Genomic DNA, 26468 nt, shown 5'->3' on the forward strand with positions numbered 1-26468 from the left:
TAACACTTCAGAGTGAGTCCTGAACCAGTGCTAGTTCCTAGGATTATATGCCCAAAGAGCTGACATCATCTTCAACTTTATGGCTAAGGTAAAAATGTGGAAAACTTCAAAGGCACTAGAAAATGTGCCCAGTGTTGCAGTGGCTCACGCCTGTAATCCCAGCACTTTGGGAGGCAGAGGTGGGCGGATCACCTGAGGTCAGGAGTTTGAGACCAGCCTGGCCAACATGGTAAAACCCTGTCTCTACCAAAGATACAAAAATTAGCCAGGTGAGGTGGCAGGCACTTGTAGTTCCAGTTACTTAGGAGGCTGAAGAAGGAGAATCACTTGAACCCAGGAGGCGGAGGTTGCAGTGAGTCGAGATCACGCCACTGCACTCCAGCCTCAGCGACAGAGGTAGACTCCGTCTCAAAAAAGAAAAAAAAAAAAATTTGCCCAGTGTAGAAAAATAAAGGGCTTATTTACTGTTGAGATCACCATCCTGTGAAATCACTGAATGATTTTTTTTCCAAGCCCATAAATAGTTTTCTCAAGATTGTGACCAGTATTTCTGATCTTTGCTAAGGTTAAAAGAAGAAACAGGCATTTATACTGGGAGTTGTTTGTTTTATAAAATAAAATCTGATAATGTGAATCATAATAGTTTACTGATATGTTACAAAGTTGATTTTGCTCAGTTTTTTTTTTAAGAGCAGGAAAGCTTTCAAAAATATAAATGAGGTGATTTAAATCTGTTTTTCTGAAAAAAAGGGTTGGATGAGAAGATCTTAAAACTTATTTTGGTCTACTAATTCTACCCTGTTTTTCCTTTAGCTTCATAATGTCTACTCTAATACAAAAGGTTAGTAAAGTATAAAAATCCATTTATAAGAAAAATGAATTAAAACTGCTGCTAACCAGAGAATATACTTACGCATGGTCCACTAAACAAGCACATTTAGTAAAAACTGCCTGCAGCCATTAATGAAAATAACCAAAGATATTTCTAAGGAGGTGCATATAGATGAAAACCTGAATGAAAATCACATAGAGGGAAATACTAGAAAACAGTAATGAAATGTCAAGGTTCTTCTTAGCTACCTCAAATCTATAAGAGTGCTAATTATAAACATTACACCTACAACATTTAACAAAAATCAGCAATATCAAGATGAGTCACATTAATTACAACAAAAGAGGAGTCTTAAAGCTGATCAGTATGTGAAATCTCACTCTAAGACCCTTTAAAATAATTAGGTTCTCCTGTTCCTGGAATCTTAAGAATGAACACTAATCTTAGAAGGACAGGACTGTGATAATATTAGCTACTATTATCAGTAACTATATTAATCTTAAAGAAGTGTATTCTCTGTCTCATTCATCTGCTCTCATGAATAGGAGTATAAAGAGAGTCCTACAGTATGTTTGGAGAAAGAAACAAAATCGTCACAAGTGGAAGGCGTGAATGAATATCCTTAAAGGCACTAAATGCATGCAAAATATCATAGGAGAGTCTTCAGATTTTACATGGATCAGATCATAAGCATAATAGTAACTATAGAATAGCATAGACAACATTAACAAATACCCATCTCCATATCTTATAATTATGCTGAAGTTTTTACTGAATGCATCAAATAACTAATAGACACATGCACTAAAATGAGCATCTTCAACCTATCAAGAAGTTTGACAGCTGTGTAAGTACACGCGGAGTCCTTTTCAGAGAACTGCAGATAGCAACGAAGATGCTAATGTCATTCTTCATTCATTATAATATCTGAAAACTCTAAACCTTACGAGAAAGGTTTGAATATACGAGTATCAGTGGAAATTGTCAGATTTTGGGAAATGAAAGACTCAAACACTGATGACAACAATTTTACTCTGTCAAGGAATCCTGGAGTAAATTAAATGGAAAGAATATTAAGTGAATGAATAACATCTGCAGAAAGAACATCTACTACTTTTTAGAGTGCTACTTTTGAGTATATTTAAGTTAATGCTTCTATAAAATACAAGTAGGAACCTATTACTTCTAGAATAATCAGACCTCCTAAAGGATTACAGGCATAATGCCTCTCAAAATTCTAGTACTGGCACACTGGTTCCCAAGCACATGGTATATTCAGAGCCAAAATGATCCATGCAGTGGTTTTGAGAATAAATGTATCAGGCACCAGAAAATGACAGGCAGTAGTAACTGCTTGCCAATGGCTAGATATGCTCCTGAAAACAGAAGATGTGCGCCTTTTGGGGGAAAAAAAAATCTTAAAACAAAAGCATTCGGTATTTAACTGAAAACAACCTAGACTGGAAGACACCAATGTTGTAACTGCAAGACAGAATTGTAAGGTTTATTCCGAATTCTAAGATTCTTGGTTCTTACTGAGTGCTGTGTAACCTGGGCAAGATGTCTAACGTCTGTTATGATCATTTTACTTCTGTGAAAAACAACATATAAATACGTAAAGGTATATGTAGTAAAATACTCTGAAAATTCAAAATGCCATAAATAGATTTTATTTTATGACTGTCACTTTTGTGGAAAGGCCATAAACGATGATGAGTAAAAGGGTGGATGAGTGGATGGTCAATTTGAAGTCTGTGCTGCTAATGACTTACTCCAATAAGCAAAGAGCGTTTTCAAATACTCTGATACAAGTAGACAGACAGAAAACTTCAAATTTATGCTTGTGAATTTGGTACATCTGCAAAATACCAAAATAGTCATCCCAGCAAAACCTCCCATGCTTACTATTTCTACAGGTCTAATCTGGATTAAGACCACAATAGTGACAAATACAAATACCTGAAAGCCATCTATCATTAAACACAGACCAGATTAGAAATTGTATGGACAGGTTTTAAACACAGCTTTCTAAAATCAATACTCCTCTTGTCAAAAACATATATGTGAGCATTAGGGTTATGTTTTAGCTTAATGAATAAAAAAATGTTCCCTTCTACAGCTGTGTTGAAGTAAAGTAATGAGGCAGCAGCTCAATATGTACATCCATAAATACATATATGTGCACACATAACAAGCAAAAATGTCCTTCATATTTATCTTTCCTCTTTAATCTTCATATCATTACACTGAAAAGCTGCAGTCTGCCGCCTCAAATAGACTTTGATTCATCATCTTCCCGAAGGTGTAAATCAGAGATCTTGCCTCATGCTATAGTGTATGTCCTTGAAAATTCAGTTTCAAGACTCCAAATCACCTGGTGTTATGCAGTAGAGTAAGCTTGTCTAAAGGTGACTGATTCAGACCACCTTCAACATAGAAATATCTGCTGACTATATTAAAATATAAACATGGAAACCTGGCTACTGGGATTTTGCTGAAACTCACAATCTGGTGATCATAAATGAAGACACTCAGCTCACTGGAGGTGCACCTAGCAGCCTGTCAACAGTTATTTGCTTATTATCAGTAAAAGCGCTCTTAACTCTTTTATGTCCAATGATGGCAATTTGTGGCAAAGTATATGTTCATGGGGTATGATTTCTTTACAGCATAATCTAGAGTATAAGCAATAAACAAGGCTATAAGTCAAGCCAATGAAAAGGAGATCAACAATATTAAAATGAGGACATAACTCAGAAGGAAAAATCATTACGTGGATTTCATAACTGAGTTCTGCCATGGGGTATAGATTTGGTAGCCCATCTCCCCTTCCCCTGCACAGAGGGAAGAAAAAAATCCCAGTAGTTAGAAGCAATAACATTTCATGTGGTGAGTGATTCATTTGAGGGCTCTAAATTCTCTTGATCTTTGCTTCTGAAGCTTGAGGTTTGAAACCCAAGAGCAGGTGGAATCTATAAAGACTGCTGATTGCCATTCCTTAGAGCATTTGGTAAAATAGGCTATTTTTAAAATTCAGCAAGATGGGCGGCGATTCTTCCTGAAACAAGTTTGAACAGGAGAATTCACCATTAACCTTTTCCTTGCTGCTGTAAGCTGTCTGGTAGTAAGGGCCATCCGCATTCCATTTCCCTGGGTAAGCCCCATATGCATTTCTTACCCAGGACTGTGATGGTGGTGTAACTTTCCTGTGGGGGGTCGGTGTAGAGCTGGCAAAAGTATCTTCCTTCATCAGAAATTGAGACGTTTGTCAATGATACTTTGAGTTCACTGCTAGAAAAATTCAGCAACTGAAACCTGCTGTCCTTCAAAGCTGTGAAACAAAACACAGAGTGAGTGATTGTGAGAAGGTGGACGGACAGTCTCTTTTCCTTAATTATGTATTAAATCTTGTTGTATCTGGTACTTCTTGACTTACTATTTTGGGTGTCTGCAGTAACTTCATGTAGACAAATAACCCTGTCCAAAGGAAACTTATGCATGTGAGTGCACGTGTGAGTGTATATATATATATATATATAGTCCAAATCCAGCTAATTTGGCTTGCTGAATTTTAAAAATAAAAAAATACACATATGCACACACATCCAGATATGCACCCTTCTACCTTGGCACAATTTCAAATGCTGTCAGTTTTCAGCATTTACTCATACATGTTTTCCAGTTTTCTACCAGAGACAGACAAAAAGAAAACAAAAGGAAAAAGCAGGTCATGAGTCCCCTGAGGCAGGGAGTGCCAGGCCCCCCTAGCCTTTGGGCACTGGAAGTTCAGGGACTGGGGCCTACAGCATTTTAAAATGCCTCAAAAAGTATAAGTAAGACCTTCAAAAAACAAGGATTTCAAATTATGAAACAGAACTAAAAAGGCCTTCATATTAACTACAAAAGCAAAAGGAAAATTATTTTAAAAACTTATAATCTAATAGCAAAATAAACCTGATTAACTTGGATTCACCTTAACATATTTGATGTGATTTGAGGTGGAGCTGCTGAAAGTGGATGGCCTCGAGCCTATGGAGGCCTTAAACTAGTCCTGCGGTTTCCTAAGTACATTTGGCTTCACAGTATGAAACTGATGAGGCATTAAGCAGGAAATCAAAATCACTGCAAAACCCATATATGTGGGCCTCTTATTTATTTCAAATGTTCTCTTTCAAAATCCTTTTTTAATTTTGGCAAAGACTAACTTAGTATATGACGAAAAATCACTTTGAGAAAAGAAGCTGGCTTATTTCCTTTTATCTTCCCTCAACCTTTTAAACGTTCCTTAGGTTTATCAACGTTTTCCACAGGTCATGAATGACCCTGGGGTATTGGGGAGGAAGGGGACAAGCAGCTGGGAAGGGACATGCTTCGCTTTGGTTAGGCACTGACGCTCTCCAATAACAATTTTTTTCAAAAGATTTGATTCTTGCTCTTACTAAGCCCTGACACTCATATGAACCATTTGTATTCTACACAAGTTTGTTGCAATTTTGGTTTTTGTGATATTATATTTGGAACGATTTCAGCATATGGACACTTCCATATGCCAAAGGCTATGATGAGAGAAGACTTGGTTTTATGCTTGTAGGCATGTATTGCCTTGGAAACTTCAATCTTCAAACCAAAGGGATTACCTTTCAGAATGCTGTATTTTCCTTGCCTTACCCTGTTTGAGTTGTTTGTGTCAGCTAAGTATTTGGGACTCAATTGCAATTCACCTTGAATTACTACAATCAATTTCTATTGCAAAGTAAGACTGCCTTACTTTTAAAAGGGGCCATTCAAGGTTTCTATTAAGTAGAAAGATTATGATTGCCTGTCTCTTCTTCCTTCCAAAGAATTGACTAAACTTTAAGCATCTAACATTAAATTTAAAAAAGGTGGCCTTAGCAATCTCTTTATCAAGACTACATGTAGGAAAAAAAGTTGCTGTCTACAACTATAGGGATGGAAACTTACGCCTGAAGTCCCTGAAATAAATGGTCTGCCTGTTGGGATTCAGTAGCTGAATCACAGAGTCGTCACTCTTATTGACTTGGCAGCTGATGGTCGCAACCTCTCCCTCGATCACTGTCACGTCTTTCGTAAACAGATTCTGTCCATCACCTTAAAAAAAGGGAAGAAAAGGTCAGAGGAAAATTTCCATCAATTAAAACGTGATCAATGGGATCTACTAAAGTGGAAACTAGGCATATTAGAAAATGAACACAAGTAGCAACATTTAGCACGGCTCTAATACCTTTCTTTGTAGTCTACAAAACGAGTCTATTAATCCAAGACAGACCTAGGGACAAAATACTAAGCCTGGAATCACCATACTCTCAAAAGCTGTGATACAAAACATTTCAGCCTCTAGTACTTTGTATAGTTGAGTAGTATACTGAGAAGGTATTGGAAAGGTCAGAGTACTGGCTTTTGTGAATGCTGAAGCTCTCGCAAATGGAGTAGGGAAGATAGATACAGCCAAATTTAGCTTACCCGCCCTTGAGCTAAGCTATTTGGTCAGCCTCACAGAAACTCAAGGAGCCACTTAATAGAAGTAGGTAGGAGGGTTCAATAAATAATCTCGTCTTGTTAGTTGATGTTGACAGTCCCAATGTATAGGCAGTTCATCGTGTGCGAGTGAGGCCTAACTGACTCTTTGGGATCGCAATAAAATCCTGGGAAGGCTTAGGGTTCGGAGTTTGTTACTCTATTCTCCGAAACTCACACCTTCATGACTCACCCAAAGCCCCAGGCATCTCTGAACGGACACCCCTACCTGCAGCTCACCCAGCACCCCCTGCCAGCCATTTAGAAAATCTCCCTCAGAACATGTCAAAAAGTCCAGGCTTTCAGATTCACTGATATATAAGGCTTATCTCCAGATCTGCCCTAGTTTGTTGCTTCTGAGATTAGTGACAGCAGCCGGGCCACCTCATAAATGTCCTAAATGATCCACAGGACAGGTAGGAGGAGAAGTGAGTTCAATTCAGAACCAAGGATGAAGTAATTGTCCAGTGTTCCATGTCGCACCTGGCATAGTAGGGGATACAGAAGTATATGCTGTCCTAGCCTTTAAGAAGCTGCAATGTGGGTGAAAACCAATACCTTATCCCTACTTACAGAACAAAAAGTGTGGTATAGGTATTAGATGTAAAGATCAGTTGGGAAGGGGAGAGAGACTGCTTTTTAGCTGTGTGATCGCTGGAAAATTAATTAAAGTCCCTGAGCCAGTTTCTCATCTGAAAAATGGGGATAGTAATTAAAAGCTATCCCACAGGGCTGACAGGGGGATGAAAACAGATATTAAATATAAAGTATTTAGCACTGTGTCTAGTTTCTCATAAAACTGAATAAATGGCAGCTGCTGCTATCATCATCATCATCATCATCATCATTTCTCTAGACATCAAATACAAAGATTTATTCAGCCATTACGTATTGGGAGTGGTGTGGATCCAAGAATAAAGGCTCCTGCTCTCAAGGACCTCCCTACGTAGCTGTTTTAAACCAACTCAGGGCAGATTATTTGCTCCTTAAAAAATGTTCCCACATAATGAAACAAAGGTCAAAGATAAATACTCATCTAAAGACAATTTGAGACAGTATAAACAGAGATGCAATTAGAATAAATGGAGGGTTTCCACCTGCTACTATCATACTATCATATTTCTGTTGAAGGATCCTTTTTTTTTTTTCTTTGCTAGGACACACTGGGAAAGTGTGAGAGGGGTGGCTAAGATAGCTCTAAGCCAAATCCACCTAGAAATTGACCAGCCCCTGGCAGAGGATTAGAAAAGAGGAAACTAAAAGGATAAGGAAAAAAAATTATTAGAACCACAGATAAACAAAAATTTCTGGTGCTTGAGGAGCAGACCAAAATGAAACCCAACCTCGAGCTCTATGATCCAGGGAATTAAGCTGGGTGTGAGAATGCAGGCCCACAGGGCTTGTGGTGAGTGAGAGGGTCAATTCCCCACAGCTTGATCCAGCAGTGGAAGCTTAGTACGCAGAACAGTGTTACAGAATAACAACAAAGAGAAAAGGTGATCAGAAAAAAAATGAACGGATTTTTTTTTTTCCTTAGTGGATTACTGTGACAAACACAGAATTCAGAACCCAGCTGGAGAGAGAAAGTTTATTTCCAGATTGGAGAAAAGAACAAGGAGAAGAAAATTTCTACCAATCAAGCAAGCTTTTCAAGGTGGTTTTGCTGGCCCTGACGAAAGTGTGTACAGAAAAGCCACCACTCTCACAGCCTCAGGTAACACGCAATCTACTAAAATTAAGAAAAAATTTAATTGTGTGATTCAAGTGCTATATCTGTCTTAAGGCCTAGGACTTGCTTTGAGTGGAGTAGACTACCAAACGGGGTCTTACTGGGTTATGGGAGGGATTTCTTCTATCAAAGGAAGTATATTAGCAACACAAATAATCTTCAGTTTACAAAAGGTACATGTGGAACAGCCTGGTGACAGACAGTAATCCCTTCAACAGAAACCGAGGCCTTACAAATCCTGACTACTATCTTGCAGCCACTGGGACTTAAAGCAAGTTGCAATTCAATTATGCTTTAATAGAATAGTTCCCGTGGAAATAACTGTATGCTTTAATTTTAGCTCTTTATTGAAATCCTAAGGCTAGTATATTCTGAGAGTAGCATACTACATTCACATTAAGGCTACAAAACATGTCTAAAGAGGATGGGAAAAGAGGCGTGTTGTCCATGATTTTGTCTTTTAAGCAATGACAACAATAAATCAGAGTGAGGTTTTGTTTGTTTTCTAGGAAAGTCTAAACATTCTTAATTATCACTTATAATTAAGTACTATAAGGCCAAACCATTTTAACGTGTCACTACTGAGCGAATCATTCAGGTAAAATTTTTCCATCTGCAAATGTTTGCCCTTGCTGTGCTCTGGCACATCATGCGCTCTGCAAATCTATGGTGGTATCATCATCATGACTGTATTATTTTCTAAAATCGCTGAGGCTAACCTAAAATCCAGGGTCTCAGGAAATGCCAGTTCCTAGCTATGTTAACATGGTTATAATACTAATGCCAAAAAATTATAAGTGATCACGAAATATTTTGCTGAAAGAGATCAAAGGGCCTTGGCTGATGGTGGTGGCCCAAGGATGTCATTCTGTAAAAATCACCAATAAATTATATGGGTCAGCTGGACAGCAGTTATGTTCAACAGAGCTCCACGCTTTAAGGTGCCATAAGATGGCTGCAAAGGAATAATAATGACCTATTTATTTGAGGCAAAGGAAGTGAATGACAGTGATGAAAATACGGTATGTATGTCAGTACTCTTAACTGCCTGAAGCCTTTATGTAAAAATAATTTCTGCTCACATCCTCAAATATTTCTTCCAAACAGAAGGGTGCACTGTGACTTGATAAATTTCCCCTCGAAACAGATACCATGACAATTAGGTTGCTACAAAACACAATTTGATGTGTAGCAGAAGGGTACAAATAGGCAACTTTGGTGCCCTTCTTCAAGAATCCATTTTTAAAACCTTTCTGATTTTCTAAAACTCCATTAGCAGATATAATGTCAAGGCAGAAACAGCACATGTTCTGGGCAAAAGAAAACAAATAGGTACAATATAGTGTAGCCATTAAATAAGGCTGTTAACAGGAAGGTAATTTATTTTAAGGGTGGAACAATATCTGGCATGTATAGACATTTTTGACTGCTAATCGGTGTATATGGGTGAGATTTAGAGGACAAAATCAAACTGGATTTTTATTTGTATCAGCAACTATATTCCCTATAACTCCCTGATTTGCCAGACAATTCCTAAAAATAAAACGATGGCACTGGAGAATCCCATTCGCTTACAAGCAAGCCTCGTGTAGTAAACTAGAAGTTGTCAGGGCATTCATCACAGTGAAGAGAAAGCTTATCGTCTAAAGAAAGAGAAAATGTATTTTTATGATTAGTAACGACCGTGACAGCAGAGCTGTTGGGGTGGGGGTGCAGCGGGCCCATAAATCCCCTCCTAATTCAATCTTCAATTAACATAGTTTACAGATTCTTTTCTAAGACCTCGTTTTGTTATAAACTCCATTTCAGTGACATATTCAGTCAACAATATGGCCACTGTAGGGAGGTGACAGGGCAGATCTGAAACGAGACACGGGGAAGGGAAAGAATGTTTATCCAGGGCTGGGCACTGTGCAGGATGCTTTACATACTTTTCTCTCTCAAACTCCTGGAGTTTTCAGTATCCCCGCTTTAGAGATGAAAAACCGGAGACAGAGAGATTTAAATAAGCTGCCTGATGTCATTCAGCTAAGTGGCCAAGCTGGTTCTTGAACCAGGTTCTATCAGATTCTCCAGCCCATACAGCTTGCACTTTTTACCAGCCAGCATCAGGCTTTGATGCCAAGGTTCATACTGGCTCTGCCTTGGAAAATGTACTTGTTTTTAAAGAGGGCTATGTGCCTATGAGCAACTTCTGATTTTTTTATTTCCATATTTTATCCAGAACACAATTACACACTTTAAGATGAGAGAGAAACTGTTCTGAATGTAAAACACCTTGTTTACTACTGCTTCCTTCTTTCAGTGCTCGGCACTCTGCCCCTAGAGAAAGCCTTTATTACCAGTGCATGGCGGCCTTTTGCTAGCACCACAAGCTCTCGCCCCCGCTGCCTGGCTGTTCATAAATAAAGCACTTCATTTACACCGGGGGAGTCTCTCTAGTCAAGACTATAACAAAAGGGCAAGTCATAGTTAAAACAGAATTGAGTTTATACTATGGCAACTACGTAAACTGCTACTGACATAGAGAAGGAGCACCAGCAACTCTTCAAAGGGAAGACAGTTTGCCCAGAGAAAGAGCAAATAAAGTCCCTTGACCTACTCCTTTAGTAGCAAAATCATATTAGGAAAACTAATCATATTAGGAAAACCTTCTGCTCTATGGAAGACTGAACCTAACATTAAATCAGCACAGTCATATTGTCTAAATAGGAGTCAAACCAAAACTATAGATTGTTAAAAAAAAAAAAAAAAAATCATTCTGCTGATGATCAATGTAGTCAGTTATTACTTTAAAAACTCCACTATAGTTCTTGAAATTTTACACAAATGAAAGGCTCGGGTTATTAATAAATTCCTACCCTCCTAGGTTTGAAATTTTCAAAGAAGCACGTTTTGGAAATCTTATTTTCTGTAGAAGGGTGAGCCTTCGCTGACTTGAAGCTTCAAATGCCTTGTCAATTATGCTCATTTCTGTCGGCTACTATTTTTACAACCCTGTTCAGGATGTGCCCAACTTGGAAGCAGAACCTCTAATCCCTACCCGAAAAAAAACCATCACTAGTAGAGGCACTTGCAATTCCTGCTAATGTTTCTGAGAGCTAGTACAGAGTTGAGTACGTTTCAGGAAAAGAATGAAAAAAAATTAAGATTCTGCTGAAACCCAGAGGGAAAAATCTTTGTAACTACATATGTTCCCCCAAGTCAACGTAAACACAGTGTTCACTACAAATCATTAACAAAGCCATTAAGATTTGATTTCTATCTAAGCAATTATTGTCAGCATATTTTGTACATTTCCTTTAAAAGACTCAATCCTATCTTTCAATTCATTAAACTGTTCCCTGCATTTACAGAGTTTTATATCAAATCAGAAACCTATTTGAATTAATAAGAATTACAGTAAAAGTAATTTGAAAATAAATTATTTGAAGTTCAAGCCACGAAAGCGTTTGATGAAAGAATTTGGTTCTATTTAAATATTACAGTAACATTTTTAGGCATCCAATGTGCAGACAAGAGACAGTGAGAACCAGTGGCCGAAGAAAGGGGCTCATCAACTGTAGATTTAAGGTAAAGGGTGTGACCTCTTCAAGACAAATGCAATTCTTTATTTCTGAGACAGGCAAATTTCAACCGGCATGAATACTTTAGTATTTATCTAAAATCAAAAGCAATCAATCTGTCTGCTGTTTACAAAGCCCCTCTTAACCTTTTTGATCCTCTCCATGTTTTGTTACACCAAACAGTTAAGTCAAATATGTTGACTGTCTGCTCCAAAGACTGTCTACTTAATGGTGAAAATAATTATGAATGCCAACCATACAGTCCCCAGGCTTAGAGAAAAAATAAACTAAACCAACTCAACAAATAATGGAGTGAACAAGAACATGTGACGTTGACGCAAACACTTCATCTGTATCACCTTGTTTTTTATAGAACCCTATGGAATCCGGAATCAATAGAACTGAGTAGAAAGAAACTTGGAGATCAACTCTCTCACTTTAGGCCCAGGGAGGAGATAGGCCTGAAATCACACGGCAAGCATGAGGCCCAGCCACGAGTAGACGCCAGACCTCCTGACCAAGTCATCAAGATATTTCTATTCTTGACTCATTCTGGATAACACCTTTGATTTATTGCTAATTACAAAAGCAATATATATTCAAAGGCTTCTGTTGTTGTTGTTGTTTTGAAAGCTTTATTTTATGTAGCATTTAGAACACTGTATCCTATGGCATGGAGATGGTCAGGATCTCAAAAGAATCTTCTGCTATATAATTACTGTTGTGTCACTTGAGCTTATGAAAGGAAAAAATATTTTATTTAATTTAATCTCCTTTTGTAATCAGTAAAAGGTGAGGCAAATTTTTGAATGGCAAGTTAAAGAGTAATCCTCCTCTGTGCTGGTTTTTTCTTCAATTAAAATTGTTGATTTCCCCTGAATACAAAACAAAAAATATCATCTGACACAACATTAAGCTATTCATGAATATTCTGTATACACATTCTTGTTTAGTTGACTAATGGCAAATTAACGTTCTCTATTTTCGCTTAAACACATACTATAGGTATGTTTGATTAGCATTGAATTTCAAAAGCTGATTACTATGCAAGCTTTGATTATGTAATTACATAATAGAGTATAATGGCTCCTTTGGAGTCATTATGATCTATATGGCAAATATGTTTCAGTTTTGCTATAGTTTAAATACACGTTGAAATGACAGCTCATAACAAGGTTCCACTTTTCAGTCTTATCGGGCATTTTCCCATTCATCCTAACATCTCCTTGACACCAATTAAGGTCTATTGTGTCAAGCTGCACACACTTTTGAGAAATTCCTTTTGTTTTCTTGGCATTCAAAAGAGGACATTAATTTTAAAAGCAGTATTAAGCAAAAGGCCTGGTTTTAAAAAAAGGCTGAAATTCCATCCTTCATCCACCCTTTGAAAGGTCTGCAGGGAATCACATCTAGTTCATTAATCATTGTTCAGACAACCACAAGGGGGTTAAAGACGGAATTTCACCTTTAAGTCCAAAATGCACATGAAGGGAGAATAGTCAAGAATACTGATGCTTAGGGTGGTGGCTCACCACAATGCATTCCGCTCAGGGTCTAACTCAACATCAACCACACCAAATAACACAAAGACCCATTTTCTCAACCCTCATGTCTCCTAGTGTCCCTTATATTCTGAAGTTCCTTTGGGGAGAGGCAGCTCTGAAACAGTACAGCAAGATTTTTCCTTCAGAGTCCCCAGACTGGGTTTTCCACAGCTGTAAGGCCAACAAAACTTACCTAGTGAATAGATTTTCAACAATTCTACCCTCAACTTAACACACTGGAAGGTAGTCAGGTTTTTAAAAAGTTATTGGAAAGAATTATGTAAAGTAGGAAAAAAGTTATTGGAAAGAATTATGTAAAGTTTCTTTTGTCCCCATGAAATTCTTTAACGTCAGCTGCAAGAAGAGTTCTTTCTGCTTTTCTCTCCCAAGACAATGATCTCTTATACCATGCCAAACCAAAGGCGACCAGAGTCTTGATTTTAAAGACAAACATGCATCAAACCATTTCTACCTTTGTGTGTATTGGTTTTTGACATTAAGGCTGAAGAACGGAGGTCAAGCACAGTCCAACTTGTATTTACATACAGGATGGTATCTCTTGTGAAAGAAAACATTGATTAGACGGGTGAAAACTCTTTTCAAGAGAGACTGTGACAAAAGAAAGTAGTTATAGCATCCCTGCCTGTACTATTTCAATTTCAACCATCACATTAGCTGCCTTTCCTTTAAAAGACTGAGCTCAATACGACTTTTTAATCAGGGCCCACACCACTAAAAGGGCCAAGCAATTATGATGCTTAAGGTCTGAGCTGTCTGATCCCATAAAAGGAGAGGTGCAATTCCCTCTATAGAATGTTTATGTGGAGTGACACCCATCTACTAAACTTGAAGATCTGAATTAGCTTTTCCATTAAAATTCACTTATCAAAGAAGCTAACGGCAATAAAAGAAACAGGAATATAAAAATAAACCATAAAAGATAATAATAATCATTGAATCCTTTTGCTTTTCACACTGGAAGGTGAAAACCCGAGACTTTTTTTTTTTTTTTCCTGTCACTCCTTTTCATAGATGGATAGGTTGCATGGGCTTTTCGTTCATAAGCAAGATAGCATCTTTTTTGGAGGGAAGATAGGCTAACCCTGAAGAAAAATGCTCTCCAGTGGACAGGTTTTATGAGAATTAAAAGAGAGAGAAAAAAATAGAGCCCCCAAAGTAGAAAAGCCACTGTTCCATTTGTTTGTGAGATGGCATTGAAATCACCTTGTAGAAGAGTCATTTTAAGCCTGCTAAATCTGCTTAGAGGCTCTTGGGAGAAGGGGGGCTCTTAAAAAAATATTAATTAAAAAATAACTGCAGCCATCCAACAAACGTGGACTTTGGAGAAGAACAATCTGAAGGCAGAGGCTTCTTATAAAACTAATTGTGTTGGCAAAGCAAGCAGTTTCTTCTCAATGGATTTGATTCTGTGATGCTCGTTTATGGCAAAAAAAAAAAAAAAGAAGAATAGTTTTAGATTGAGCTGCTTTAGTAGCAATTCAAAGCTGGGTAGTATTCCAGCATTTCAAAACATATGAAGTTTCTTTCAGACAAAATGGAGTTGTGCTGAAGGTCAATTGTTGATCTTCTGTATCAACCCCTTTGCTAATGAACTTATAATATGATATTATACTTGAGGAAATATTAAATGACTGCTTTCTAGAGTGAAAACCAGTCATACAAAATTCCACTGTCGACAAGCACAGACTATTGAGAAGGAAACTCACGTTCTTTTAAAGGGGATGAACTGTGTAAATAGCAGCTGATAGCTGATGAAGCACAAACCCTCACTTCATGTGGTGTGTTGGTTACAGGCCCCAAAGTTATCTGAAGTCTGGGATAATAGGAAGCGACTGATTTAATTCAATATAGAACTATCTACATTTCCCAAACCACAGGCTATTCACAGCTAAAACAAAAGGTTTACTGGATTACAACTCAAAACATGTATTTGAAAACCACAAAGGAAGATGCAAATATTAGGTTCTACTGTTCCTATAAAATCTAAGGGAACTTAGATTTCTCTTTTACCCCAGAAGAGATCTTAGTAGCCAAACTACTTATTATATATACTGCGGCAGCCTCTGGTGAGCTCTTATTCTGTAAGAAAATATAACATTGGCTTTCCCTAACCAAATTAAGGAAAAATTTAGGATTTCGAAGCCATGGGGATGGGTGAGCCTACTGTGGTCTCTTCTACGTTAATGTATACTTCTCAATTCCCGAGTCATAAGTATATCAGAGATGTAGGCTGTTCACAATACTTGCCATAACTAGTTACACTTTTTTTTTTTTTGAGACACAGTCTCACTCTGTCACCCAGGCTGGAGTGCAGTGGCAGGATATCAGCTCACTGCAAGCTCCGCCTCCCGGGCTCACGCCATTCTCCTGCCTCAGCCTCCCGAGTAGCTGGGACTACAGGCACCCACCACCACGCCTGGTTAATTTTTTGTATTTTTAGTAGAGATGGGGTTTCACCGTGTTAGGCAGGATGGTCTCGATCTCCTGACCTCATGATCTGCCTGCCTCGGCCTCCCAAAGTGCTGGGGATTACAAGCATGAGCCATTGTGCCCAGCCTTACTAGTTTATTCTCTACAAAATTATTTAAATTGCATTTATTTACAACCCCATCCTCAAGTCTCAATGGAGATAACGTGTATTTCCCTTAGTTTATATACCCTAATTTTAAATACCGAATGTAATATGATTTTCTCTTTGATAAGAGGTACTGTGATTAAACTTGGGTCACTTTTCATTTCAGCTCACTGAAAGCTGGGTTTTTCCCCCTTTACATTTGCCTCCAGGGTGTTAAAAGATTAACAACTAGTGTAAGATGTTTAAAATCATAAGACTGTAACAGGTAACAATAATTATTACATAAAGAGAAGAAAAGGAAAGCGGCTGCTATTCTTCATATGTATAGAGGCAAGAAAAACAAATTATTTATTTACACAGCACTTATTATTAATTTTTCTAATATTAAGAAAACTCTCAATGCTATCTGGAGGAGGGTATTCTTTTTGTCATCTGCATGATAACAATAGCTAATGTATGTTTAAAATGTTTCTCTGCAAGGTGCTATGCTTCTTTTTTTCCCTTCTTCACATTATCTCATTTAAACCTCACAACAATCTTATATGGTTCAATATCCCATTATCATCCCCATTACACAGACAAGGAAACTAAGAGTTACATATGCTGAATGGAACCAATATTTGAACCTAGGTCTGTTTAATTCTACACTGAGTGCTATTAACAGTTATACTATATTAATGAGGTAGCTGAAAGGACATTAAGCTTTACGATGCTAAAAGAAGGAAGGCCAACTAATGAAATGAATCTATAGGTATCTCATTTTTATAACTTAGGAACAAAACTAAAGTAACATTCTCAGCATATAAAGGAATCTGAAGCCAAACAGCCAATCTATCAGCAACCAGTGCATTCCAATATGTGATACTGATAAAATAAGGTCTATAACAGGGTCTTTAGTATTTAGAGAGGAGATGTCTGTTCTGCCAAATGACCCAAACTCAAAAGGCAGCTCAACTCCAACTTAACGGCATTTACAGTACCTGCTTCAAGGGCATTCATTAGTATTGACAGTCTATGTGGCTGAAATTTGGCTGTAATAGCAGTCTCTCTCTACATCTCCTCATTCATTTCTCCTGCCAACAAGAGTCACTGAAAACCTTCCAAATTTGAAGCTTAGAGCCGACAGGACAAGCAAGTAAGGATATCAGTTGGAACACATCAGATATGGACTCAGAGTGAATGTCAGTTTCAACTGACATTACTACAGAAACAGAATGGGGAAGTGGGAGGGGAGAGGTATTTTATATTCTTATTCTAGAGTGTATTTTGTGAGTGTGCGTAATATGGTTTGTTCAAGAAACAGCTGTAAATCCATGATAATCATCATGCTGAATAACGCTGCAACATTCAACTTATCCACATCTCCTACCAGGAAGCCACGTAGCTTTGGACTATTATATGAAATGACAATTTCTTAGCTGGAAAACTGGGCTCCATGACTAAGGCCCTTATTGCCGAGTTATTCACTCTATCATCTGTCAATCATAAAGCAAGTGCTAGTGGTTTTTTGTTTGTTTGATTATTAGTTTTTAAAACTGGTTGTCCTCGGTTGCTGGTACCATTTCAACCTGGGAAGACCTACACTAGAGGTAGAAAGCTCTTTTAAGCCAGAGTTTGATGAAGAAATTGCATATGGAGAGAAGTCAGTGGACCAAAGAGATTCCAGATTCTACTCTTATGCCTGCTGACTCCCCAGTGCAAAGCCTATGTCAGACAATTATCACAGTAACTATACAAACTGGTGCCATTATAACAATAACTTGATTAGTATCACCCAAGTGTGGGTTGCTGATTAATCATCACTGAAATTAGAGATAAGTGAGAATACATTACCTGTGACTTATTTTTCACTAATAGGGGGCAGCTAAGAAGAAATGAGACCATCACACTTGGAAAACAGGAATTTTTGTTGTAGTTCTGAGCTTCCTGCTGGTGAACATAGGAAAAACTCTCAAATTCTGAATGTTTCTGTATTTTAAAATGGATGTTATCTCTCCAAAAGGATTATTATGTGAATTGAGTGAAGCAATGCCTATGAAAGTATTTAAGCTCCAAAAATGCTATAGAGAACTATGACCTTCTCTTCCATATTCTTCAGCAGCATCATCACCATCTACGTACTCTCTATTTTATTAGGACCTTCTTATGATCTTCCATAATCTTCTGAAAATTTTTTTTAATTCAGAGGTTTAGCTATAATTGTTTTAATTCTAAGGCTAACTAAAAAGCAGAGAGCAAATTAAAATATCTTTATCAAACATTGATGTTGAATTGTAAATTAAAACCACAAGCATGAAACATATAAGGTAAATAGCAGATGAGGGGAGAGGACCAGACATTTGGAATTGCAATCTATAGCATTAAAAACACGACTTATCATCTGGGTTTCCTCCCTTTCTGTATAAGCCCACAAGTAGTTCAGAGAGCAATCACCATATTCAAAGGGTGTGAAGGGTGCCTAGTGTTAGGCTGGTAATGCAATACACCCTTCTCCCTGTAAAACCTAAAAAAAAAATCAGTATTTCAGATACCAAACATCTTGAGGGAATATGGTGTTCCACAAAAGTCAGCTTTCCATATAACTAAACCTCTCTCTAAGACTAAATGAAATAAATGACAAATTGCATGAAAGCTTGCTGTCTTCCCATTTTCTCTGTTCTATGCTTCTATACAGGGAGGATGTCATGAGTTACTAAAATATGTAGGAATACTTGGCATTCCTCTAAACCAGGAGTGTCCAGTCTTTTGGCTTCCCTGGGCCACACTGGAAAAAGAACTGTCTTGGGTCACACATAAAATACACTAACACTAATGACCTCTGATAAGGTTAAACACACACACACACACACACACACACACACACACACACACCTCATAACGTTTTAAAAAAATTTACTAATTTATGTTAGGCCACATTCAAAGCCGTCCTGGGCTGTATACGGCCTGTGGGCTGCAGGTTGGACAAGCTGGCTCTAAACAGTCTTAGCCTGTTAGGCTTGCACGTGTCCACTGCTGTTTCCCTCGAATGCTGGCTGTCACATCTCACAGGTAATTCCTGCCTTTAGGACTAAGTGCATGAGCTTTGAGAAAGCTATCGGGTGTTGAGACCTTTCCTGCTTCCTAATGAGTTCCTGGGTGTGTCTAAGATGTTTGGGGTCTCTAGAAACCTAACCTTCACTAAGTGGTGTGCTCCTATGGCATCACAGGACATAATTTTCCCCTTTCATTTGACACTGAACGAAGAAAAGTTGCACAAAATTTAATTAACTAATAATATTTGGTTTAGTTTGATAACTATACAATGACGCTAATAGATATTCTTAGGTAAAAATATACCCTTGAATGCAGGAAGCAAATCAATATGTAATTGATACTGACAGTAGTTACTGACATAATTTCTTAATTTATTGCTTGATCAAACCCACCTATTACTAATCTACTCATCAAAGCAGGAAAACTGACCATGGAGGAATTCCTACGTGTCCTGCAGGATTGAGCTCAAAGCCATCAGCTTTCTCCATGAAGACAGCTTTGATGCCAAGTCAAGGTTTCTTGACATCTAACTCACACAAATCATATGTGTCTCAGTCTCAGTGCTCATTACATGGATAGTTCTGTGATTATTTGTTTATAGGGTTATTTCATTCATTTGATTTTGATCTGGGTTCAATCCTAGCTCTGCCAGTTATTAGGCAGAGCTTGGGAAAGGTAAACTCAAAGTTAAACTCTCTTAACAGGTTTCTCACACATAAAATGGGTATGAAATACCTCCCTTGCTAGGTTATCTTGAGAAGCAAATGGGATAATCCACATATTTGTACAGCTTGTCTTGACACAAAAGCTGTGTGCCAAAAAATATATATTATTATTTTAATTATTTTTAGTTCCTTGAGAGCAGTCACACTATCTTAATCATCTTTGTATCTCAAAAGCATAATACAGTATTGGCTAAGAGGGCAAATGTTAATAAATGTTTGTTGAATAAAGTTACTAAATGATAGGCTGTTTTAAGACTTCACAGGTGCTAGGAGCTCCCATTTGTTGAAGTAACTTGTCCAAATAACATCAAGACATATTAAGTAGTATCCATATTCCACACTAAATATAATTTTGAATTAATATTTTCAAAGGGCTTTTGCTTTCAAAATTATTTCCAATTGTATATTTTATGTTGATGCCAATACTTTTCAACGTCTCGGGGATTTTCACAAGGTTCTTGGAAAGAAACAGGCCTTCGTAGTGGACCTAGAGTGCTAATAGAGAAAACAGCCCTACTTGAGGAAGCTCCTAATGCTGCAAGGGAGACAAACACACACACACACACAGAGACAACGAACACATACCTGTAAGTCACAAGTTACTAATATTCTATGGGTACCATAGAAAAGGATGACCAGCTCAGTTGGGATGAGGGTGCAGCTTCTAGAGAGGGGGAAGAAGGAGGAGAAATCTGAAAGGAGGATCGTGGCATATTTGGAACAATGTGAAGAATACAGTGTGCTCTGAATAGAGACAAGAAGGAACATTTTCTGGAAAGGTCATTAGGTCCAGATATTGAATGACATTGCATGCCAGGCTAGGGAATTTGCACTTTATCTTGTAATTAATAGGGAGCCATTAAGTGATTTTAATCCAGGGAATGATTATACCTGTATTTTGAAAGATAACTTCTATGTAGAGAGGGAGGGGAGGCTGAGGAGGAAAAGGGCTGGAGTCAGGAGGATCAGTTAAGAGACTGCCACAGAGTGCTCAGGAGCTGATAAGAGTCAGGGAAAAGGCCGGGCGAGGTGGCTCAAGCCTGTAATCTCAGCACTTTGGGAGGCTGAGACGGGCGGATCACGAGGTCAGGAGATCGAGACCATCCTGGCTAACCCGGTGAAACCCCGTCTCTACTAAAAAATACAAAAACTAGCTGCGCGAGGTGGCGGGCGCCTGTCGTCCCAGCTACTCGGGAGGCTGAGGCCGGAGAATGGCGTAAACCCGGGAGGCGGAGCTTGCAGTGAGCTGAGATCCGGTCACTGCACTCCAGCCTGGGCGACAGAGCGAGGCTGCGTCTCAAAAAAAAAAAAAAAAAAAAAAGAGTCAGGGAAAAGAGTATAGAGAGGAGGAAGCAAAACTCAGGAGAAGGAAAAGGAGAGTGAGCAGAAGTAGAGAATACTTCAGAGGTCAGGTGCACGGGCTTTGGCATCAGTGTTCCCCTTCTAAAGGAAGAAATGAGCGTTACTTGCCTCTATAAACATCACTTAATGTCTAGCAGCCTCCTAAGGAAAGACCAGCAAAGAGCTAATTTCAGAAGTTAGAAGGCAAAGGACACATACATTTTCCAGTGTGACTCAAGAGGGTTTTCAGTAGCACCCAGTTGTACCAAAAATATAATTAGGACACCTGCCCACCGGTCGGTCCCCTCAGAGCTTTACTATGCAGTGTTGTTGACCAGCAATTTTGACAATCCCTGGGAGATTACTAAAAATGCAGAATCTCAAACACACCAGACCTACTAAGTCAGAAAGTGCATTTTAACAAGAGACTCAGATAATTCCTATGCATATTAATTTGAGGAGCGCTGGCCTGGAGTATGTTAATTCTAATCACTCTTTTATATCACAGTCATAAACACAAGACTAACAGCTTAACCAAGGGAGATCCTAGAAAGAGAAATATTCCTAGATAACTTGTTTTGAGGAAACTGGTGAATCTCGGTGTGTCATGGGATTAAGAAGATCACGAATCACTAGCCACCAAATGAGGCCAGTTTCCAGGAATAAACATGTTTAAAAACAAATTTTTAAAAAATTCAAGGTTGCATGAAGATAAGTTGGTGTGGCTCATGGATAAAGTCAATAGGAAACTGAATGTATCATTCTTCCTTAAGTTGCAAACAACAAGCAATACACAGATGAAAAATAACAACAACCAATGCACAAATGAAAAATCTTCTCCCAAAGCAGCTAGCTGACTGTGACCAATGCATAGGTTATTTTGCACTTAGTTGCAAAAATGACTACTTCTAGCCAGCGCTTTCACACTTAGTGGGGTCTGTCGGTTCACAAGCTGTAGCACCCTAGTTAAATGTTTGCTTATTTGGTTTTATTGTTACTGTGTGTTTTGTGTTTGTGAGTGTTAGGCCAGTGAAGACAAAAACAGCAAATAGGGAAAGAAAGCAAGTGTTCCAAAATGAAAACTGAATCTTTTCAGCTGCAGAGGTTTGTTATAAAAGTGATGAAATTCAGCTATATGATTTGAAGGCAGGAAAAAAATAAAAGCTATCCTATCCTTTACAACAGGCCTTTTCACTCTGGCTAGCAGATAAAATTTGCTGCAAAAATATAGGTAACAGCATAAACAGAAGTTTAAGAGAAATAGCAAAAGTCTTAAGCTTGAGGCAGAAAGAATCAGGCTTGGAATGAGCCTCATAGAATGTTCAGGGGAAGAAAAAGTAAACACCGGTTTCATTTCACACAGCCTCTTAATGAATAGCCATGGATCAGCCTGGACTGCTGGCCCTGTTCTCAGTCACTGGAGTCAGTGTGCCTTGTGCCATCCGGACATAGGCTAACAGCAGCCGCTCACAGGAGGAAGTAACACTTACCTTGAAACCAGAGAATTCACCTCAGAGTGAAAGGCTAGTGTGCGGGAGGTTCCTTCCTATCACTCTGAAAATTTATATACCTAGGACTTCAATTTGTTTCAGTTTTCTAGTAAACTTTTTTCCTGGTTGGAAGTGGGCAGGGAGAGAGAGGGAGCAGCAAAATGGCCACTGCCATGTTCTAGTTCCTATTCTTTGTGTTAACATATGGCAATTGCAATAGGTTCACACTTAACTCCTTCCTCTAAAAAATTGGTTCTTATATGAAAGCTGTTAGCTGTTCTTACCACTGGTATGTCCAGATGCCTTCACTGCAATGGCAGCAGACCTCTGAACAGTTTTCTGCTGGGTTACTGAAGTGCAGTTTCAGAGAGAATAACGTTCTGAATTTCGGTCTCTTAAAAAAGTCGTTAGGTTTATGGGCAGTCATGCTTGTCACATTTAGAGTGTGAATTACGTACTTCATGGAAACCCAGTTAAGCCCTCACAGTTGTGCACAGCCATAATTTCTGCAGAACAAGCACCAACAATTGAGGAACTTTATTACGACTACTTTTCATGTATAAGATGCCAAAATCAACCCTTCCAACGTTACATGGTAGTTTTTCTTTTTAAAAAAGTGTTTTGTTTTTTTTTTTAATAAAGAAAAAAATAACCTAATGGGCTACTTGCTGTTCTATTCACTTTTTAGATTTGCCAATTTTTGAGTGACTGCCAGCACCAGGGACTCTTTGTAGCACCTTATACTTGGGATATAATAAAAACATGAAATGATTAAAAATACTGTGAGTGGAACTGCAGAAGGAACTATATATTCTGGGCCCCAAGGAAGGCCGTTTCTTTGCAGAATCAGACAGACTCCATTTATGTTATTAAATTGTAGCACTATTCACTGTCCAGGCTGGAAGCTTCCTGACATGTGAAAAGCACTAAATATGTCCAAAGCACACATTAGAACCCTAACCTTTAGAATGCTGGTATTCTCTAGCATTGTAACCAGAGGAGCACAGGAGTTGTGTATCCAGTTCTATGATATCTTTTAAATATCAAAAATGTTTACCTGTCAAAAAATGTTTATTTTTATCACTAATTCACCAGTGAATGAAAAAAGTATGAAGAATGGAGGGCTTGTACACAGAGTAAAGTATTAGTATAATGACAGGACCAAGTAATATTAATAGTAATAAAAGCAGTAGTTAAATGCTGCTTCTTTGAACCTTAGTTCTATGCCGGGCCCCCCTTTTAAATGTGTTTGTTGGTTGTTTGGCACACATCTGCTTTCTCAAACGTTGTCACATGCATCAGCATCACCTGGAGGGCTTGTCTGCTGGGCCCTTCCCAGAGTTTCAAATTCAGCAGGCATGAGGTGGAGCCCAGGCGTTTCCATGCCTAATAAAGCTCACAGGTGATGCTGACGCTGCTGATCCAGGGTCTATGCTTTGAGAATTGGCATACATAATCTAATTGAATCCTCTACCATCCATCAAAGTATTTGCCCATTTTATAGATGAGGAAACTGAGGCTTACAGCAGGGCTCTTCCACTGACTGACTGGATAAACTTGGGCAGGTTACTGAACTTCTCAGGCCTTTGAGGGTGGTCATTTCCATGAGGACTTTTCTCATGGCCAGATTGTGTCCTTTCCATGTAAACGACCCCCTGACTTTATCCAAATGTTAATCCATGTCCCTTTTTTTCTACTGCCCATTACTAGTACCGTATCAGCTCAGATTTATGATCTGCCAGCTGTGTTGTGATTAGATGTCATCCCTGTCTTTCTATTACTCCGATATTGATAGATAAAATTCTGTGGTGATGCATCGCCTGCCCTTTCAAAGGTTACTGCTAGCAGATGCTAGGAATCAATACGGTTCTTATCTGTCACAAACCACAAGAAAAGCATGGTAAACAAGGCTCAATGAAAGGCCTGTGAACAGGTCAAAGAGGGAACTCCGAGATGCGCTCCGCCACCAGCTCTGTTTCCCGACCTACTCCAGAACCCAGAACCCAGCTTTGTTGGATCTCAACTGTCTAAGATTTGGGCCCTATAGCTTAGAGCCATGCCCAGAGTCCAAAACTATCTTTGGTGAATCTTGTCGTGGACACTGGCAGCCAAAACCAACAAGCTAAAGCTCTACTTTTATTATAACATGTTACCAAGATCAATAAGGTAACTGAGTTCTTTGGAGGCAAGTACTAAAGAAATCTAAGGTTTCCTTTTCTCCCTCTGTCTCTCAAATCTAAGGAGACGTAGTAGTTCACCTATACTTTTCCTTTCCTCCATCCATCTTTCAAATAGGAAGAGTCCTACTTTAGAGGAAAATGAAGATAAGAAGCACAATCATTTTTATTTTTATTTTTTAGATGACTGTAGCTCAAAGCATAAAGAAAAACAAATGGTAGTCATAGGTGCCCTAGAATGCTTTTAATTTTTCTTAAAGAACATAAAAAAAAAAGAAAAATGTTAACTTTCCAACTGTTTCTTTTTTTTTTTTTTTTAGATGGAGTCTTGATCTGTCACCATGGCTGGAGTACAGTGGCGTGATCTCGGCTCACTGCAACCTCTGCCCCCGAGGCTCAAAGTGATTCTCCTACCTCAGCCTCCCAAGTACCTGGGACTATATGAGCATGCCACCATGCCCAGCTAATTTTTGTAGTTTTAGTGGAGACAGAGTTTCACAATGTTGGCCAGGCTGGTCTCAAACACCTGGCCTCAAGAGATCTGCCCACCTCAGCCTCCCAAAGTGCTGGAATTACAGGCGTGAGCCACCACACCCAGTCTTAACTTTTTTTTTGAGACGGAGTCTTGCTCGACCGCCCAGGCTGGAGTGCGGTGGTGCCATCTTGGCTCACTGCAACCTCTGCCTCCTGGGTTTAAGCAATCCGAACTCCTGAGCTCAAGTGATCCACCTGCCTCAGCCTCCTGAAGTGCTGGGATTACAGACGTGAGCCACCATGTCCAGCCAACTTTTTGTTTTTTTAAAGGAAAGAGTTGCTTTATCTATAGATCAAAGCAGAGCTAGGGACTCTACCTATCTGTTAGGAGTATACCTCAGTATAGCCCAAGAGGAGCTACAGAAGGAGTATTCCTCCAAACACTGTCCAAGCAGACACCCTGCCATCTAAAGATCTCACCCTGAACTCTTCAGCATCGTTTCCTTCCTCTGTCACTCCTGGCTGTATGCCCTTCCCGCCTCATTTCACTTTAGTTCTAGCCTCTCCTTTGCTCAGTCCTGTCTCCATCTCTGAGATGATGGCTCTTAACTCTGTTTGTGTTTTTTGTGTTTTTGACAGCGTCTCACTGTGTCACCCCAGCTGAAGTGCAGAGGTGCTGTCATAGCTCACTGGAGCCTTGAACTCTCTGGGCTCAAGCAATCCTCCTGCCTCAGCCTCCTGAGTAGCTGGGACTATAGGCACATGCCACTATGCCTAATTTTTTTTTTCTTTTAATTTTGTTTAGAGACAGGGTCTCTCTATGTTGCCCAGGCTGGTCTCAAACTCCTGGGCTCCAGAGATCCTCCCAGCTTGGCTTCCCAAAGTGTTGGGATTACAGGCGTGAGCCACCATGCCTGGCCACCCTTCTGTTTTAATGTGCTTAGACTGACCTCTCTGGATTAGTCTCAGGACAGTCTCTAATGATCCAATGTGCAGAGAATTAGACAGGTAGAGCTCAACACTCTAAAAATGGTTCCCTTCCCTGGTTTGTATCAGGTAATATGTTGCATCATACATATTGGTTGTAGGCTGGATGTAACAGAAAGAACTCTCAATGGTTGTATCATACTGTATCAGGCAATATGTGGCCAGTGAGCCTCTATCTTTGTGCCTGATGGCCTGAATGACCGAGGTCTGGTCAGTTTTCAGAATAATGAGGGGGTATAGTTGCTGACAAGACATTAGGTCAAATGGCTACATGAGAATGACCGACAGTGATTGATGAGGGGCTGTGCTTGTTGACTGAATCATAATAGATTTTTAGAAAAAGATTTCCAAGTGCTTCTTTATTTTATTTTAATTAATTTATTTTTTTGAGATGGGGTCCTGCTCTGTTGCCCAGGCTGGTCTCAAACTCCTGGGCTCC

General features: G+C 38.9%; 1 protein-coding gene across 8 annotated transcripts in view; it reads right to left on the reverse strand.

Moving 5' to 3' along the window:
* The window catches only part of CADM1 (cell adhesion molecule 1), a 338141-nt gene that overhangs the window by 65276 nt on the left and 246397 nt on the right, over positions 1 to 26468 (reverse strand). For all 8 annotated transcript variants that reach the window (XM_011926808.1, XM_011926807.1, XM_011926804.1 and 5 more), the window contains exons 2-3: positions 5795 to 5941; positions 4011 to 4163 (exon numbers count right to left, since the gene is read on the reverse strand). In XM_011926808.1, coding sequence (XP_011782198.1) covers positions 4011 to 4163; positions 5795 to 5941 — 300 coding nt within the window. The remainder of the gene's footprint in view (positions 1 to 4010; positions 4164 to 5794; positions 5942 to 26468) is intronic.

This window comes from Colobus angolensis, unplaced genomic scaffold (genome assembly GCF_000951035.1).
Source record: "Colobus angolensis palliatus isolate OR3802 unplaced genomic scaffold, Cang.pa_1.0 Scaffold7, whole genome shotgun sequence".
Classification (NCBI taxonomy): Eukaryota; Metazoa; Chordata; class Mammalia; order Primates; family Cercopithecidae; genus Colobus; species Colobus angolensis.